The sequence below is a fragment of the Rana temporaria genome, chromosome 1, assembly GCF_905171775.1.
Source record: "Rana temporaria chromosome 1, aRanTem1.1, whole genome shotgun sequence".
Taxonomy (NCBI): domain Eukaryota; kingdom Metazoa; phylum Chordata; class Amphibia; order Anura; family Ranidae; genus Rana; species Rana temporaria.
In genome coordinates this window covers 215,204,718-215,224,024 of record NC_053489.1, presented here as the reverse complement: position 1 = coordinate 215,224,024, position 19,307 = coordinate 215,204,718, and the positions used below count along the sequence as shown (strand labels likewise).

At 47.4% G+C, this 19,307-nt stretch overlaps 1 protein-coding gene across 4 annotated transcripts in view; it reads right to left on the bottom strand.

The window, feature by feature from the left end:
* Positions 1-19,307, bottom strand: part of EIF4ENIF1 (eukaryotic translation initiation factor 4E nuclear import factor 1) — a 68,944-nt gene that overhangs the window by 45,602 nt on the left and 4,035 nt on the right. For 3 of the 4 annotated variants that reach the window (XM_040349784.1, XM_040349800.1, XM_040349793.1), the window contains exons 2-8: positions 6,128-6,246; positions 5,881-5,954; positions 5,660-5,787; positions 5,316-5,581; positions 4,723-4,924; positions 2,519-2,685; positions 1,702-1,837 (exon numbers count right to left, since the gene is read on the bottom strand). In XM_040349784.1, coding sequence (XP_040205718.1) covers positions 1,702-1,837; positions 2,519-2,685; positions 4,723-4,924; positions 5,316-5,581; positions 5,660-5,787; positions 5,881-5,954; positions 6,128-6,217 — 1,063 coding nt within the window. In that variant the 5' untranslated portion in view covers positions 6,218-6,246. The remainder of the gene's footprint in view (positions 1-1,701; positions 1,838-2,518; positions 2,686-4,722; positions 4,925-5,315; positions 5,582-5,659; positions 5,788-5,880; positions 5,955-6,127; positions 6,247-19,307) is intronic. The other variant, XM_040349808.1, reaches the window with a different exon arrangement.

The window sequence follows — 19,307 nt, the reverse complement described above, 5'->3', positions numbered from 1 at the left end:
GGCTCCGGCAAAATGGCCGCCGTTGCGCAGTTTTAAAAAGACAGTGTACCCAAAAATGACAGTACACCAAAACAGCACACAGCACACACAAAAATGCCCAGAATGTCCACCACAGTCCCCTGCAGTGACACAGAACAGCCCCAGCCATACCCGAGTGAAAAAAATATGAGCCCCAGGGAAAAAACCCCCTGCACAGCCGTCACCCAAAGGGGAAAGGAGGGAGAGGAATAAGGGAGAGAGGAAAGCAGGGGAAAACCCTCAGTCGACCTCCCAAGGGAAAACATTCCAGCCAGACCACTTACCTGAGTAAGGGGCCACTACTTACCTGTCCTGCGACTACCTGGCTGGAGGTATCCCAGACAGAACCAACGTCCGCGAACGGCATGGCTGTCAGCCAGACACACTGTGACAAGGCCATAGAGACCGGTCATATGTGTGCCCTAGAACCGAAGTTCCCCGGCCGCCCCTGGAGCAATGGGGCCTGTCGTGGACGTCCCAAAGCGGAGCTGAGGGCCGGCACACGCTCGAAGGCCGAACCTGGGGGGACTACAAGGGTCGAGGACCCAGCCTGTCACCCAGTCGGCTGTTGATAGAAGAATCGCAGGATTCAAAAATAAAAATAAAATAAAAAAGCGAGGAAAAAACTCGCAAAATGCAAAAAAATTTGCAAGAAAAAACTCCAGAGTCCAGGACTCCAGAGAGAGCCTGACTCTCCTGACGGTTAGGCAGAAACAAACTGAAGCTGCTAGAGCAGAGTGGGGGTTATGCCTGGGGGAGCCACGCCCCCTGGGAGGAGCGGCATGAAGGAAAGTTTTTAACACCTTAAGTGCTGTAGAATTCTGCCTAAATCTCCTGGTAGGAAGAAGCATAACCCTAAGGTCAATGAAGGCTGTGTCCGTCTATGAACGAAAGAGAAAAAAACACCATGTTGTAACACAGGAGAAGGTCGTGACACAACTGGTTACACCTTTATCTGTATTGGTTTTTATTGACCATTAATCTTGATGCAACACCTTTCAGTTCTGTATGTTTTTTTTTATGCACAATAAAAAAATAAAAGGGGGGGGGGGGGGGGGAGATGTGAGCTCTGGCCTGTTTGCAAAGACCACATGCAGAGCCTGTCAGGAAGTCGGCACTGCGCCAATCACAGGCAGTGAGACATTTCACGATCTCTGCAGCCAAGCATCAGGACAATGTCTTACTGCCACACTCCTCTCCTGTACATACTTCTCCCCCCCCCCCCCCCCCCAATCATACCCTCCGCGGTCCTCTCCTGCAGATTTAGATATAAAGGAAAACTGGATTCAGATGCAAGGGGAACCATGTTGACTGATGTAAAGGGAAACTCCATACGATTAGAAATGTTATTTATTAAAAAATTACTGTGCATTGCTTTATACAGAAGGCTATACATTTAATGCACCACAAAAAAAAAAAAAAATTGGCGTGCGCTGCTGAAGTGTTTGGATTGACGAAAAAGGTGGCAACCCTAGTGCACGCACCAGCGAAAACACTGATGACTTGATCTCTTAATCTTGAATCTTAAGTGCTTGCTTCACTGGCACAGGAGCACTACCACATTTGTTGAGGCTTCAAATCTACTGACCGACCAAGATCAAGTACTTGTCAGATCTCAGCAAGCTTGAAGACTAAACATCAAAAAAGACTAGACAGACAAATAAAAAATATAATCAGTTTAACCTGCTAGCCTTTCCAGTTCCTCATGAGGGGTGGACCTCAGGCTGCTGGATCGACTCCCAGAATAACTGTTACTGGAGAACCATCTGCTAAATCTGCTGGCAGTCATTGATCCTTCCCCTAGTACATCCTCAATCATCTGCAGGAAGAGAACATGTATACAGGTTAAGTGATTGATCATGTAGAGAGTGGAACATGAGCTGCAATGGTGTTAAACTTACTTGTAGGTGAAGGGACCACTTTGTGGCTTTGGAATGCCAGCTTTGAATCCGAAGTCCAGCACTTAGGTTTTAAATGCCCCACCACTCACAACAGAATACTTCATATGAAAGCAATTTGTAGGATAAACCACAACAGCAACAGAACCGATCACGCTGCATAACATTTAGGATATGGACTACCAAACTCAAAATAGCACTGAGCCACCAAGAATTTTTAGATTCACAACATGAGCCAAACCTGTCAGTTTAAGCCACTTCAGACAGCTAAACAAGAGCCTATAGATTCACACATGATACCCCCAAATTAGGGCAGAAGTATTGCAAAAAAAAAAAAAGTTATAAAAATCAGTCCAAAATGGATTTAAACAATTCAGCTTTTTTTTCTGCCGATCTGTTTCAGTGATATATCAAGCCAGGTAAAAAGGACACCTTCTGCGTGCAAAACTGTGACAACCCATCACCAGTGTAAAACAAAAGATAAGTAATAAAGGAGCTTTAAAGATTGCATGCCAAGACAACATTATGATGCTTAAAAATACCCAAAGATTTGGTGCTTTTAGAGATGTGGTGTAATGCTCACATTATACCACAGCACTTACCGAAGCCAAGCCAGGGACAGACTTGTCCAGGTTAAAGAACTCATTGAAGTCAAACTCTCCTGGAGCTGGTTGTGGGAGAACAGACTCTTGAGGCACTTCCTGGTCAGCTGTTTCTCTTTGAACAGGAACTGCTTCTTCCTCCAAGATGCTACCATTACATTCAATTCCTGAGAAAGGCCATAAAAATTTTTACCTTAAACATGCCAAAAAAGCAGATGACCTTATATCAAGTCTTAAATGTTACAGATATTGCTACCAACAAGCTTTCAGTTCCTTGAATTTTAGGCTGTTCATTTTAGACACACACCTTATATGGAGTTTGAATTAGAATCTAAACCCAACAGGGGCATGAGCTTATTAGTTAGGAAATACCGTGACCCATTACTCAAAACACGGGTGTGTTTTTTTTCCTTAATTTCTAACACCTCCCATCCAGAGTGGATCTTAAGGAAACTGTAGTAGGCTAAAAAGAAACTAAGCATATTGCCCAGGAAACAAGTCACATAAGAAACTTCTCCATATGACCAATAGTCAACATTTGGGACCCAGTATGACATGTCATAATTGTCTAATGCCCCAGACTCTTTAGTACATTTCACCCTCAAAAATGAAGCCCATCCCTCTCGACACTACTTGGTTCTATGGGAACAGAATAGTCTCACACCCTGTTTGATGAGCATCTACTTAAAATGATTCCAATGTTACCTCCAATACCACCAATTTTAAGCATTGAGTGCAGTGGTACAACAACCAAAATTCACACAAGTAGGTAAGTGAGAAACCCGAACTTAATTGTTGAGCTGGAGACAACTGCTCTGGGTGGGCACCCTTTCCCACAGCAGTTTTTAAATAAACCCCTATGGGGGGGGGGGGGGTTGCAATAGATACCAAGTCAACCAGACACACCCAATGGAAGATATTCTGCAAAAAGCCTACAATAGGGGGGGAGGGGTTTATATAACACCCCAGTACCCTGTAAATCCTTTCTGGAGACTGTTCAAGGCATCGTAGTACAATGGCTGCATTAGTTTCCTTTATTTAGGCTCCATTTTCATTTGGTAATTCAGCCAGCAAGTCTTTCACAGCAGAAACTCCCAAGCAAAGTGCATCAGTTTACATGGAGGACAAACCCCTAGCGTTGGTAGTGTTTAACAAATCTACAGATGCAACATGTTCCCACAAGTGAACTTATGCTTTAACTCTTTTGCTGCCAGAGCAGTTGCACAAGTTTAAAGTTTTTGGGCCCACACACACACGAGAATAGTGGTAGTTCCAATTCTTTTGTCGCAGTATTACCACAGAAGGTCTAGAAAACAATTTTCTAGACCTCAAACATGTCAGCCTATATTTTCCATAGGTGACGCTTTAAAAGCCCCCTATAAATCAGTTTAACCACTTCCTGCCCGGTCAATAGCAGAGCGACATCCAGGAAGTGGTTGCGTTATCCTGACTGTCATATGACGTCCAGCATCGCGGCGATCGGTGGTGCGGTGTATCAGCCTGACACCTCTACACCGATCTTGGTAGACTCTTTACCATGTGATCAGCCATGACAAGCTCTGACAGGGGGGGGGGGGGGGGTTCTAGCTGCTTGTTTATCAGCGCAGCGACTCCACGGATGCCCACACTGGACCACCAGGGAAGACGCTAGGACCACTGACTGCCATTATGGACAAAAAATGTGATGCCCAGCAATGCCACCCATCAGTATCAGTGCCAAAGAACACTTATTTACATAAAAACAGAAACGTCTCAAAATTTTCGGTTTTTATTTGTTGCAAAAAAAAAAAAAGCAAAAAAAAAAAAACACACGAGGTGATCAAATACCACCAAAGGAAAGCTCTATTTGTGGAAACAAAATGATACAAAAAATTGTTTGGGTACAGCGTCGCATGACCGCACAATTGTCATTCAAATTGCGACAGCGCTGAAAATTGGCTTGGCCAGGAAGGTGCGCAAGTGCCTGGTATTGAAGAGGTTAATGTTATGAATGAGGTCTGGTGCTATAATTATTGCTTTTGTTTCTGCATGTGCAGCGATAAGCAACAACTGACTTCTTACGTGTGTTTAAGTTTGTATGTGCGTTTGTGTGGGGGGGGGGGGGGCCTCCAATTTGGGTGCTAGGGTGTAACCTTATTTTACAATCAAAGTTTATATAACATTTTTTTTAGTTTCCCCCTCTTGCCAAAAAGGTCATTACTTGCCTTCCTTCACAGAAGATGTTCTTTTGCGTGTTCTTTTTCTTCCCTTCTGATCTTCTTCCAGAATTCTCTCATCAAAGCCAATGAGCTCTATGGTCTCAGACTGGCTAGTAGGACCACCAGAAAACCACTCTGGCTCCTCTTCTGTATAGGAATCATTCCTCTTGCGCTCACCAAATACTCTCTTGCTATCACCATATTCTCTCTAATGTGAGGGAGGAAAAAATAAAAGTTATAAAAGTTATAAAAACTCTAAACGAAATGAGAAATGCAGGAACCTGTGTGGTACATCTCAACTATTTGCAGCATCCATTCTCTAAGCAGAAGATACGCAGCATGCAGGCACCTCTAGATGCCCACCATTTAGAGCAAGATATTCTAAGGTTTATTTTAATGGTCAATTCAGAAATTAAACCTTTTGGCATATGCTGGAGATAATGGTTTCCTTGATCCCTCCATTAAAATGTACAGTGGATATAAAAAGTCTACACACCCGTTAAAAATGTCAGGTTTTGGTGATGCGTTAAAAAACAAAACAAAGAGTTTTAGCTTAAACTGGCCCTTTCACAGAGAAAACACAAACCAATGGGTCTTACCCTGAACCGCTTATCTTTGTACTCCTTTTCTCTTGTCTCACGAGGTTCTCTTAGATCTCGTTCGAACCCTCTAGCACCTATGATTCTGCCACTGCCAATTCTTCGCCCACCAATAAGTCGTAAGCTTTCATTTTCTTTGTTATCCAGGGGACTTCCAGATCGGCGTGAACTGACAGCTGCGGTAACGTGGCAACCACCCCCAAAGCTCCGCCGTTGCGGACTGAGTACCACATCAAGGTCATCTTCCTTTACTCGTTCTCTTGGGTCTGCAAAAAAAGTAGACAAATCTTTACTTATCCATTTAAAATTCATCAGAAGAAGCCAGAGAAAGCCCAACACTTTACCTGCTATTCGACGTTTTAGAGAACCTCTTTCTGCTTCAGTTTCTTTTTTTGAAGAGTCAACAGGTGAGCTGCGTCCAGAATTTGGATATAGAGACGCATGCCATTTTTCAGGATCCCAAATACCATCACTGTCAAACAAAGCCATACAGGTTTCATAAATTATAAAAAAGTCAAACTTTAAAACCATAAAGTAGTCAACTCAAGCAAACTGTGCTACACACCTGTCATATTTGTCAAGTAAACAAGATGGTCTCTGTCTAGAGTGCGGTAGCTCCTTGATGTCCAGAAGTTCTTCCTGTTAATGTAGACAGTTGGCATTTTTAAAAAAAAAAAAAGGTAAAAACTGACAAAAATAACCCAACATTAAAAAAAAAAAATGTATTTCACTAAGTGAACCCAAGTCATCTTGGTCATAGCAGTTGAATGTGTACAGAACAGCCACAGATTTTCTTAATATATTTGAAATACCTTTGAGTATCTATGATGGGATTTGCTTTGAGGGGCCTTCTTGAGGTTAGCAAAAGAATCTCCGATGTCTGGGTCCTCCTTGTGATCCATTCCAACAAGCCCAGATATCCACAACAAACCTAATAATGGGGAAATTGGTTAGTCTCAGCAGAAGATGTTTATAGGCCAACCTGGAACAGCCGAGCTGGCAGCAATACTTTGAGTTGAGGCAATGTCACCCAAAAAAAAGGATTTTTGTACTCACCGTAAAATCCATTTCTCTGAGTTCATAGACGGACACAGCCTTCATTGACCTTAGGGTTATGCTTCTTCCTACCAGGAGATTTAGGCAGAATTCTACAGCACTTAAGGTGTTAAAAACTTTCCTTCATGCCGCTCCTCCCAGGGGGCGTGGCTCCCCCAGGCATAACCCCCACTCTGCTCTAGCAGCTTCAGTTCGTAACAAGCAGTACAAACCAAGGAGGGGTGGGTGCTGTGTCCGTCTATGAACTCAGAGAAATGGATTTTACGGTGAGTACAAAAATCCTTTTTTCTCTTTCGTTCATAGACGGACACAGCCTTCATTGACCTTAGGGACGTCCCCAAGCAGTGTCAAAAAAATTCGAGGGGTGGGAAAATAACACAGCAAAAACAGGTTACACCCCAAACAAAACCGGAGTTACTCAACGGAGGAACTCCAACCGCAAACTGCCGCCTGTAACACCCTGCGGCCGAAGGAGGCATCAGAAGATGCACTCACATGCACCTTTAAGACTTAGAAAAAGTGTGGAATGACGACCAGGTCGCTGCCATACACCCCTGTAACACAGAGGCATGATGTCAGAAAGCCCAAGAGGCCCCGATCGCCCTGGTCGAATGCGCCGTAACCCAAAAGGGAGGCGCCTGCCCCTTCAGGGCATAGGCCTGAAGCACAATCCGTCGGATCCACCCCGGAAAAAGGTGGCCGACGAGACTACCAGGCCCCCTGGTAGAACCAGCCAGCGACACGAACAGTGAGACCGACTTCCGGAACGGAATCGTAGCAGATAAGTACATACGTAGGGCCCGAATCACATCCAGAGGATGTAAAAGTGGCCACCTCCCTCCATTTCGGCCAAGGACATAAGGATGGAAGAACAATGTCCACACCAACGTGAAAAGCCGAAACCACCTTGGGGAGAAAAGACGGCTGCGCCGCAGCACCACCTCATCCTTATGGATGACCAAGCAGGGAGCCATGCAAGACAAGGCCTCCAGTTCAGACAAACACTAGTCTGATCGAGGTAATTGCTACCAGAAAAAATCACAGTGGAAATGCCCACGACGAGCCACGGCCACGTGACAACGCAGACCTTCCTGGGCTAGAACCCAGAGTCAAATGCCTGAAGGGCAGGTACTCTAGCACTTGAGCTAAACCTGCTCCCGTCTCGTGACAGTCAACAAAAAACCTCCCGAATGTCCACAAAGGGAGCATCCAGAAGAACCAAAAGGACTAAATACAAGTCCCATGGGGGTAGTGGAGGGGCCATATGCCAGACCCCCAGAACAGACGTACGCACCAAGGAGTGAGACGCCAAGGCTCATTGAAAGTAACAGCCAGAGCAGAAAACTGATTCCCAACTGTACGTAAGGCGAGAGCCTGATTCACTCCCTGCTGTAAAAAACAGCAGAATCCTGGATACCACGTACGTACGTACGTACGTACGTACGTACGTACGTACGCACGTACGTACGTACGTACGTACGCACTAGGGTGCCATTTCATCTCCTCACCAGAGATGCAGGCCCTCCACGTATGATGTAAATCCTACGTGAGGTAGACTACCGTGCCGGCAGCACGGTCGAGACCACCGAGCCCAATAGGCCTTCAGCCCCAGGCTCTCAACAGCCACGTCGCTAAGCCAGTGGCTGTAAAAACAGGGTGGAAGATCGGACCCTGTAACAGAAGATCAACCCCCAGGGGAAAATGCTAGGGGGCGTCAGCCACCAGACGCACCAGGTCCGCGTACCAGGAGGGACGCGTCAGCCCACGGGTCCCGTGACCTGGCCAAAAACATGGCACCTTCCGGTTGAGGCGGGACACTAGAAGGACCACGCCTGGAGTGCCCCACTTTCGGCACATATACTGAAAAACCCCTACGGGTGGAGAGACCACTCTCCGTGGTCAAGCACAATCCGACTTAGGAGTCGGCTTGCCAATTCCGTACTCCCGGAATGTACACGGCCAATAGAGCCGGAACGGACCCTTCGGCCCACCAAAGTATGTGCGCGACCCTCGTCGCTGCAACAGAGCTCTGTGTGCCTCCCTGAAGGTCAACGTACGCCACAGCGTTGACGGACAGGGTCCCGAATGGTCGGCCCTGTAGATCCAGGGACCCCCAGGCAAGGCAAAGCTCGATTCAGAACAATGATTGGTAGGTGGGTCGCCACCTGAGTCCAGCACCCCAGGGCTGACTGGGTGCCCCAAAAACCCCTCCCACAACCGGAGAGGCTGGCATCCGTCGCGACCACTGTCCAGTGGCTTGGCCGAAACGACTTCCCGGCCCGAAGCACCGGAAAACATCAGCCACCACACCAGGGACTAGATGACTCATCCGAACCTGGTAATCCAGAGATGACGGAAGCTAGTCCCCACGTGACAACAGGTCCTCCAGTAGCACCCTGGCGTGGAATTGGGCATACGGAACTGCCTCGAAAGAGGCCACCGTCAGATCCAGAACCCTCAAGCAGAATCGCGGAGATGACCACCACTAGGTCGACAACTGCTGCCCAGCAGATTGCAGAGTCTTAAATTTTTCCGTTAGGAGAACAAAACTCCCGCCCCGGCGGAATCCAGGACTAGTCCCAGGAATTCCAGTCCCAGACGGGACCAACACTGACTTCTGGACAAAAACAGAAGCCAGCCAAACTTCCTGGAGAGTCTGACACGTGATAGACACGGCTCCACCAATGCAGAGTTCTCAGAAGCTCGTAGGAGAATGTCGCCCAGACACCCCACGATAAACCCCCGCTGACACAGCCGGGCCAGTATCGGGACGAGCACCCCGGTAAAAACCTGTGGTGTCGACACCAAGTCGAGCGGGAGGGCCACAAAAAGAAAAAGTCCTCCCTGACCGCAAAGCCCAGAATCTCTGGTGCTTAGAGCATATGGGAACATGCAGGTATGCGTTCATGACATCCAAGGACGCCAGAAAAAAATTCCCATCCTGAAATTTTGTACTTCACAAAAAAACAAACGAGGGCCCTGAGGCCCAGGATTGGACGGACCCCGTCCACCATGGGGATTACCAACAGATTGGAGTATTACCCCTGAGACCGTTCCATTGAGGGAACTGGCACCATCACTCCCCCGATCAGAAGATCCTGGACAGAACCAACCAGCGAACCGGAGGAAGCCAGAGGACGGAGGAAAAAATCTGTTAGGCAGCCAAGAGAGAAAATCTATCTTGCACCGCGAGAAAACCTCGCAAAGCCAACGGTCGGAAAGAAGAGGCCTCAACCGAGCCGCAAAATCACAAAGCCAGCCCACCACCCGACACGGGCGGGGGCAGACCTACATGCGGAAGCAATACCGTCCGCAGGCCCATAAGGCACGTGGTGCCAGGCGCGTCACAGCCCCGCAGCGGGGGCCTTAGCACCCTGCAGAATACCCCCCGTGCTGGGCGCACAAACTGCTCGGGAGAGGAGGGCCCTCGCCGACGGCGAGGCTCCTTGCCCTTCCTAGCAGAGGAAGCAGCGTACTCTTACCACCCGTGGCATCCCTAGGGGTGCCAACCCGGGAGGCCCAAAAAGCCGCCCACCCCTAAAGGGGTGAGTCCACCAAGGACCCTTTGAGGATCGGTCCGAAGACCAGCATGTAAGCCACACGAGGCGGCGCAAACACCCCCACACAGGCGGAGGCCCTGGAAAGCAAGGGAAGCGCATCCAGGACCGACTCACAGACGAACTACAGACCCCGAACCAAACGTTCAGCTAGGTCCTTACAGGGCTCAGCAGCATCTTGTGCCCCCAGCTCCTGCAGCAGGAGCTACAGCCCTCTAGTCAGAGTCTGTGACACCAGAGACCGAGTCAAGACCGGTCTCAGCGGGGTACCCACAGGCAGAAGCCCCTTCCACGGGCAACGTGGCGGCTTTGCTCCATCCGGACACTGGAGGGTCCACAGGAGGAGAGACCCACCTACTTACAAAGGGGTCGCAAAGCATTCAGGGACTGCAAAAAATAAATATATATATATATATATATATATATATATATATACACACTGCGGTGTAACATAAAAAGTCCAATTAAGGAACACAGTTGCAGTGCGCTGCGTTTTTGCGGAACCCAAAAGGGACCGGTACAACTGGTACCTCCGCCAAAACCACAAACCGTCTAGTTACTGAGCTATAAGCTCTAACCGCAGAAAATAAGAGCTCCAACAAATTCCTTGGTTGCGTGGGTTTCTATAGCCCGCATCCACTGACACCACAGAACCAGACGCAATAGCCGGGCATAGTATAATGTCAGCGGCATCCCCCGAAGCAGGCTCAGGGAGGGGGCGCTTTTTTACCCCCCAACCAGGCACTAGCTGCTTCAGAAATAACACTCCCTCAACAGAAGTGGCAGGGGGAGGGGCATCAAGGGTTAACTCAGGCCTTAGTGGGGAGGATAGTACCTAGTACAGGCTCCAGGGCATCCCACCACCGAGTTACCCAAACTGCTAAGCAGAGAACCACCCACGGTCACCTCCCGGCTGTTCTAGCTCTATTCTGAGCATGAGGGCCCCCAGGGAACTCACCACCCCGCCTGGTGCATCGCGCTGAGAGGAGCCTGATGATGTGCTGAGAAGCCGGCTGCGCTGCTGACAGTCCCCACGGAGAGATTCGCGGTCTCTCCGAGCGCTAAAACGGCCACACGAGGACAAACGAAAATTAAAGATGGCCGCCGTAATGCAAAAAAACTGCCAAGGACCACAAGAAAATGGCCGCCGAGATATACAAGGCGCGACTACGGCAAAATGGCGGCCGTGGCGCACTTTTCAAAAAAAATTTTTTTTTTTTTTTTTTCTTTTAAACAGACAGCCAGCAGCCACAGCAGCATAGTAAAACAGCACACAAGTCCCGCAGAGAACACTACAGCCCCCTGCAGTGAACACACACAGCCCCAGCTAACACACAGGCCCCGGTGATAATAAAGAGACCCCAGAAAAAACCCCCCTCACAGCCGCTACCCAAAAGGGAAGGAAGGAGAGGAATAAGGGAGAGAGGAAAGCAGGGCGAACCCTCAGTCGACCTCCCCAGGGAAAATTCCAGCCAGACCACTTACCTGAGCAAGGGTCACTACTTACCTGTCCTGCGACTACCGGCTGGAGGTATCCCGGACAGAACCAACGTCCGCTAAACGGCATGGCTGTCGGCCAGACACACTGTGACAAGGCCATAAAGACCGGTCATATGTGTGCCCTAGAACCGAAGTTCCCCGGCCGCCCCTGGAGCAATGGGGCCTGTCGTGGACGTCCCAAAGCGGAGCTGAGGGCCGGCACACGCTCGAAGGCCGAACCTGGGGGGACTACAAGGGTCGAGGACCCAGCCTGTCACCCAGTCGGCTGTTGATAGAAGAATCGCAGGATTCAAAAATGCAGGAACAAAATAATAAAAAGCGAGAAAAATCGCAAGAAAAATCGCAAGAAAATTGCAAGAAAAACTCCAGAGTCCAGGACTCCAGAGAGAGCCTGACTCTCCTGACGGTTAGGCAGAAACAAACTGAAGCTGCTAGAGCAGAGTGGGGGTTATGCCTGGGGGAGCCACGCCCCCTGGGAGGAGCGGCATGAAGGAAAGTTTTTAACACCTTAAGTGCTGTAGAATTCTGCCTAAATCTCCTGGTAGGAAGAAGCATAACCCTAAGGTCAATGAAGGCTGTGTCCGTCTATGAACGAAAGAGAAAAAACAGGTTTCCTTTTAAAATGACTGTAGCACGTAAATACATGAACATATGCGAAGTGCCAAAAAATAAATAAATCCGCCAGGCCATAACATTAGAACAGATTTCAGTGTACTAAAAGAAGGCTACAGTTGACAAGCATATGTAGAAAATGTACAGAAATAACAGGCGCAGCTTATCTATGTACAGCTCTGCGCTTTAGGATATAAACACTCAAATTGTCCAACTTCAATGATAATGTACCATTTATTGCATAATTTTACGGTCATAATTTTATGGGTATTAATTTTATAGGGGTGCTTTATATTTACAGATATTTTTAGTATTTTAATCTGTGATTTTATTCCTAGATTATACAGATGTTATGCTCTTTTTATATCTGATGTTCCACAATAGCAATATGAATGTATCATTGATTATATATTGGCTACACAATACCGGGTTTGAGTATGGACAGCATGGAAGTGTGGAGTCACCTTACTTGCCTGCTGGTATACTTTCTCTTAAATATCATTATATGTACCTGGGAGTATTGGTGTGAATACCCTAATATTGTTATTATTCAATGCATTTGATCGCAGCGATAGTCAGCATGTCAGTGCGCGCTCTGAGCCCGATTATGGTGTCAACAGGTTCGGGCATTAGTAGCGCAGTACAGATTGCATGCAGAGACTTCCGCCCTTAGTAGGGATAATGTGAGCAATCACGGCCAAGCACCAAGAATGACGCGAATGACGCAAGGGGGCGTCGATCATTCTGGGATGACGGGCGGTGCTGCTCTTTATAACTCCGGTCTGTGCCTGGGAGAGTCACGCCCTCAGTTGAAGTCCGGAAGTGACGAAACGCGTCAGGGCGTGACTCTCCAAACACAACAACCGGAAGTGACGTTTGCGCTCCACGAGGAAGGAACCAGGAAGCCGCCGTGAGGAAACTAGACAGAGCGGTCTTCAGGGTCAACAATCGTGAGGCAAACAGATTACATGCCTGTTTTTCATTTTTATGTGGTACGCATAGTATTGAAGGGGAAAGCACATTTGGGGGAGTTTTTTCAATAAATTATCCAAACGTTACTACTCTATATGAGCTTTCTTTTCCTCATACATGCTGAATATCATGATTATGGTGAAAGTCTGACGAGTACTAAGTGAGGTGGATTACATGCTGTTTCTTATCTACCATCTGGTAAGTGTATCCCCTGAAGGGGTTTCCTATCCCCCACGTGGTGAACAACAATGGTGATTGGAGCACATCTTCTCTACCTCTACACTGTATAGGATCACAGCAAACGTAGAGTTTGCAGCTCTGCTGCAGGACTGTATTGGACCCATTGGGAGTCAATTCATTACATTTCCTGCCTTTTGTACAGTTGACAAGCAGCTGAATCTTATTGGCAGAGGTTTAAAAGAAGCATGGTCAAAGCTTTAAACCATACGTCGCGTGTGGGTCACAGGAGTACATTTGCTTTTTCTACTTGTGAACCACAGTCCACTTATAAAAGGCTTCTGGCCGCTATTTGCTTGTGGGGCAGACCTGCACCAGGCTTCGAAAGGAGCCCAACAATACAAACATTTTTTTTATACATGCCATACTTCTGAAACCACGGTCTTAAAGGGGTAGAAAACCCTTGCGTTTTTCATCTCCATGCATTGTATGCATGGGAGGTAAAAAAAAATGCTGTAGTTAATCAAATCCAAATGATGTGGGAGCCAGGGGGCGGAGCAGAGTCCCGCTGTCTGTGTCAATGGAGCGCAGCAGGAGGAAGAGCGCCGCTGAGGGACTCCATAAGAGGAGAATCGGGGCCACCCTGTGCAAAGCCAACTGCACAGACGAGGCAAGTATGAAGGATAAATAAAGGTTTCTTATTTTAGTCAAAGTGGATCTTCACCCCTTCAATGAAGTTGGCCCCTCTCCATCACCAACCCCCTCCACTGCAAATATATCAGTCTTCTTTGCTTACTTTTTTGGGATTAAAGTGGTTGTAAAGTCAGAATTTTTTTTTAATCTCAGTGCATTTTATGCATCAAGATGATAAAAAAAATAAAATAAAAACGTGTAGCAACCCCCCCTCAAATACTTACCTGAGCCCATCTTGATCCAGCAATGTCCACGAGTGCCTTGGCTCTCCAGGACTCTCCCTCCTGATTGGCTGAGACACAGCAGCAGTGCCATTGGCTCTGGTTGTTAAAGTCAGTTAGCTGATGAGTGAGGGGCTGAACCTGCAGCTCTGTGTCTGAATGGACAGAGCAGCAGCTCAGCTGCCCCCATAGCAAACTGCTTGCTGTGAGGGAACTCAACAGGAGGGAAGGGCCAGGAGCATCGAAGAGGGACCCGAGAAGAGGAGGATCTAGGCTGCCCTGTGCAAAACTACTGCACAAAGCAGGTAAATATATCAGGCATATTATTTTTAGAGAATAAAACCAGTCCAGGGCTCCAGTGAGCAGAGCAGGGGCAGACAGTTACTGACAGTCACCAGTTCTCAGCAAGACAGAACAGCCATCAGTGGTCTTTGATCGCTGTTCTTAGTCTTAGAAGACTACAGCTTTGGAATGATGCTGCATTCACCTAGCCGAGTACATTTTTTGTAGAATCCCAAAATTTTGTTTAATGTTAAGTTTACCATATTGCACATACAACCATGCATTAATCTCTGAGGGAAATAGGTTACTTCCAATATACAAAGTTTCTAAAATGCCTTTTTTTTTTTTTAATTACTGTAAAATGTTATACTTATCTGCTCTGTGCAATGATCTTGCACAGCGCAGAACCTCTTCTGATGTTCCCCCCTCTTTAGTGTGCAACTGCTCGAAGCTGCTTCATATGGGCCCACTTGAGCTGGGCTGCGAGTGTCTATGTAGACACACAGCATCGCTCAGTCCTGTTTCCAGCTGAGTTGCAGCAGCCAACGGCTCCTGCCCCTGTCCTGTAAGGAAAATAACAGGCCAGAACAGCTGCAGACTGGCACAGTGATACTTACTGGAACTTTACATTACCTTAACGCAGGGAATGTAGTGGGTTAACTGCTCTATTTGTCTAGGGGATAAAACGCTTCGACACCATCCCCTGCTGCCCCAGCGCTCTTTTCTGCTCCAACAGCGGACTGTACCCTTGTGTCGGTATTAGAGAAAACTTAGACCGGACCATGAGTGCAGGGGAGAAGAGGCTGCAGGGACAAGTCCAGCAGCACAGATTATCCTGCTGGAACAGAGGATCAGGTAAAGTAAAGATGCTTTCCTAGTTTCCCTAGACATGAATGAGCAGTCAAATCCATGCAGTGCAGGACCGCTGTAGAGGACTGTTCTGGCTACACTTGTAATCAGATGTTTATTTGCACCATGTCATTTAAAACTGGTTGTTGGTCCCAGTTTCCTCAAGCAGGCTCAGCCAGGAGACAGTCAGCCATGACAGATTTTACCCCAGCCAAAATCACTACTCCTTCTTACCCCAAGAGAACAAGTGACTGCAAACTCCCTTCTTTCCAGGCAAACTTTTAAGTACAACTAAATCTACATTTTTGATCAGCCACTCATACATGACCACATCCAAAACAGAGGGTTGTTCTGACTGGTGAGATGAATCCCCAAATCCTGAGGATGAAGGCAAATAAACCCTGCACGAGTTCACTGTAGATGTCCTCTGGAATCCCAGAATGCCAATAAAGGCCTGCCTAAACATGGACTCAAATCCAAGGCATGCTTCAGATACCCAAGAACCAACAAAATCTCAGCATCCATGGAGCCAGGAACTGGGAAGCCTCAATAGAGTGGATAAAAAAAAAAAAAAAAAAAATCTCCCAAATGAGATACCAAAACCAAGAGACATATGCAGCCATCATTAACCATTACACACACACACACACACATCACAGACAACATGCCACCTCCAGCAAAGATGACCCCAAAAACGGGAGCCTCCTGAGCAGTCCACAGGTTGCAGTCTGACAGTAGATCTGCCTAAAGTGGGTTCTCACAAAGTAGAGGGACCACCTCTATTGGAAAACATATCAGCCCACAAGATTATTCTCCAAGGAGAGAAAACCCTAAGGCAACCTTCACACTAGAACTGCACAATTCTGGGAAAAATGAGAATCGCGATTCTTTGTATAAAATGAAGATCACGATTCTCAAAAATGTATTTAAAGTTGTTTTCAACACAAAACGGAGCTTATGTGGTTCAATACAGTATATGCAAATCTGACGGACTGTTTACATGTTAAACTTTAAAAGCCGCAGCAAACCTGCTGACCTTACATGCTTGCTAATGTGAAAGAACAGCTCTGATTTTCACATTTAACTAAATGTCCGGTCACATTAGCAAGCATGCAAGGTTTGCTGCCGCTTTTAAAATTTAACATGTAAACAGTCCGTCAGATTTACATATACTGTATTTAACCACATAAGCTCTGTTTTGTGTTGAAAATAACTGTTGGGTGTAAGACGTCCGCTTGCCCCCTTCTCACTATAATTACTTTGCAGGAGTGTGGGGTGAAGCAAGATGGCGGCGACGAAACGTCACTTCCTGACGAGACAGCGGCCGCTGGGTGTACCAAGATGGCCCCCCACTTTGGAGATAAGCCGGGGACTTTTCTATGGCCGTACCCGAAAATCACAGGTCATCCAGCCTGGAGATCTCGATTTCTATATTAATCGTGCCGCTCTACTTTACACTGGGGCGGGCATGGACGATAAAAAGTCACTAGTTTTAGCGGCACTGTTCAGCCGCTAGCAGGGTGCTTTCAACCCCCGCTAGCTGCCGAAAAATAGGGTTAAAAGCACCCGCGTTTCGCCACTGCCGAACCGCTTTGACAGTTGTGCCCATTAAGTTCAATTGGCAGGATCAGAGTATACACCACCCCAAAGATGCTGCTTGCAGGAGTTTATTTATTTTAACGTTCCTGCCAGCACAGCGATCCAGTGAGAAAGCACTCTGGCTGTCACAATGGGACTGCAGGGGAGAAGTTAAGGTGCTTTACAGCAGGCCTCGACAAAATCTGGGCGCCCGGTCGCAATTGCGACAAGAAATTGTGACCTGGTGCCTGGGGAAGCTTAAGCTTGCAGAAGGCCGCAAAGCCGCGGCCTCAATTACCAGCCGGCAAAAGGTTTCCACCTGAGAAATAAAGGACACAAGGAAAATCCTTAAGGTATCTGCTTGACTGAACACTCATGGCTTGGGTCCCTACCTCTCAAGCTCAGAACTTTAGGTTCTGACATACAGCCACAATTTGGAGGGCCTTAAGTCTCATGCACACTGGGCTTAAAAATTATTTTGGGATTATTTTCCAACCTGTTAATTTACCCACGTGTCCTTGCACAACATAGGCATGTTAGATGAACGTTCAAAAAAAAAAAAAAAAACTGACATCTGTGAACCGCTTCAGGTGTCAATGTAAAGTTAACGCCACCCCCAAATTGGTTGGCAGATTGCAGTGCAAACTGCAGGAATTTGATCTCATAGGTAGGCGCGAACATCCATGGAACCCAAATGCAGTGCGGAGCAAAAAAGAAAAGGGGGAGTCCTGCACCATTTTGGTGTAAATGCAATGCCAGCTATACAGTTTGTATAGCTGAATTTGCATCGCAGACATCGCATGTGACCTGAACTGCAATGCGGTGTGAATCACATGCGATGTCCGTCATTGCCGAAGTGTGAACCTAGCCTTTAAGTGTACAAAATAGGTGCCGTCCATGCAGCGAGACATTTTACAATGCAGTAAAATGCCTGTCACCACGCTATGTGTAAATTTACCCTTAAATGACAGGTGTAGGATGGACTGTGGTAAATAAACTGCACATATTGCCAGTATTCTTAAACAGCTTTAGTTCCTTTCCTCCTGTTCCTGCAGTAGTGGCACTTTGTCATAAAGATGAAGTAACAGTAAGCTCTCTGAATGTTTTGAGGGGCAGTTACAACGCAAGAGATTCACCCCCTTTCACAGGGATGTGCTGCTGCAATTGCACCTGGCTTGTTTGTCTGCTCAAGATCAAGCAGCCTGGAGAGGAGGAGGGAGAGCATATGCTACTGTGCTAAGTCTCAGGAGCATGTAAACAGCTGACAAAACAGCACAAGTCAGACAGCACAGGAGAAAGGTGGGGGGTTCCCGACAATATTGGCAGGAAATTGGGGCCAGACGTTTCTCAGTTTGCCCTTAAAGGGGTTGTAAAGGCTTGCGTTTTCTTCACCTTAAGGCATCCTACTTACCTGAGCCACTTCATCTCCTCGGTGCATCCCCTCAATCCTCTCCACGGAGTTCTGGCTTTGATTGAATAGATTGATAGCAGCACAGCCATTGGCTCCCGCTGCTGTCAATCAAACCTAATGATGCAGGCGCCGAGTCATACGAGAGTGCTTCTCCTAGGAGGGTTATCTAATGCGGGGACCCCAAAAGAGGATCTTTGGGCCACTCTGTGCAAAACATGTTTTTTTAAAAACAAAGCTTTAGTATCACTTTAACGGTACTGCCCTGATCAGCCAAGGTAGAGTACACACCTGTTAAAAGCACAAGGGGCAAAACCAAACGCACCACACAAAGTCAAAGGCAGGAACAAAAGGGAAAAGAGAAGCGTGTGTGGGTAGTAACATAGGGAAAAAAACTAACCCACACACAGGGTACAGCCGTCCAAATAACCTGCACTCACATAACCACACTGCAGGTCCCTAGGTGGCCCAAACTTCACCCATCTCAGCAGGTACACAAGGACTTTCAAGAAAACGGCTCCCTGCTCACCACCCTGTACCTGTTAAACACCCTGCTGGTTTTCAAGGCAATATATAAGTTTTTTGAGGCCAGTGTCAAAAGTTCACATTACAGACATCGGTCGATTTACTGAAACTGGTGCAGCTGTGCACAGTAGCCAGTTAAGATTCTAACTTCAGTTTGTTGAATTAAAGCGGGAGTTCACCCATTTAAAAAAAAAAAAAAAATCTCCCCTTAGCTTCCTGCTCGTTCGGTCTAGGGGAATCGGCTATTTATATTAAAATATGAGCAGTACTTACCCGTTTTCGAGCTGCATCTTCTTCCGTCGCTTCCGGGTATGGGTCTTCGGGAGCGGGCGTTCCTTCTTGAGTGACAGCCTTCCGAGAGGCTTCCGACGGTCGCATCCATCGCGTCACTCGTAGCCGAAAGAAGCCGAACGTCGGTGCGGCTCTATACTGCGCCTGCGCACCGACGTTCGGCTTCTTTCGGAAAATCGTGACGCGATGGATGCGACCGTCGGAAGCCTCTCGGAAACCTGTCAATCAAGAAGGACCGCCCATTCCCGAAGCCCATACCCGGAAGCGACGG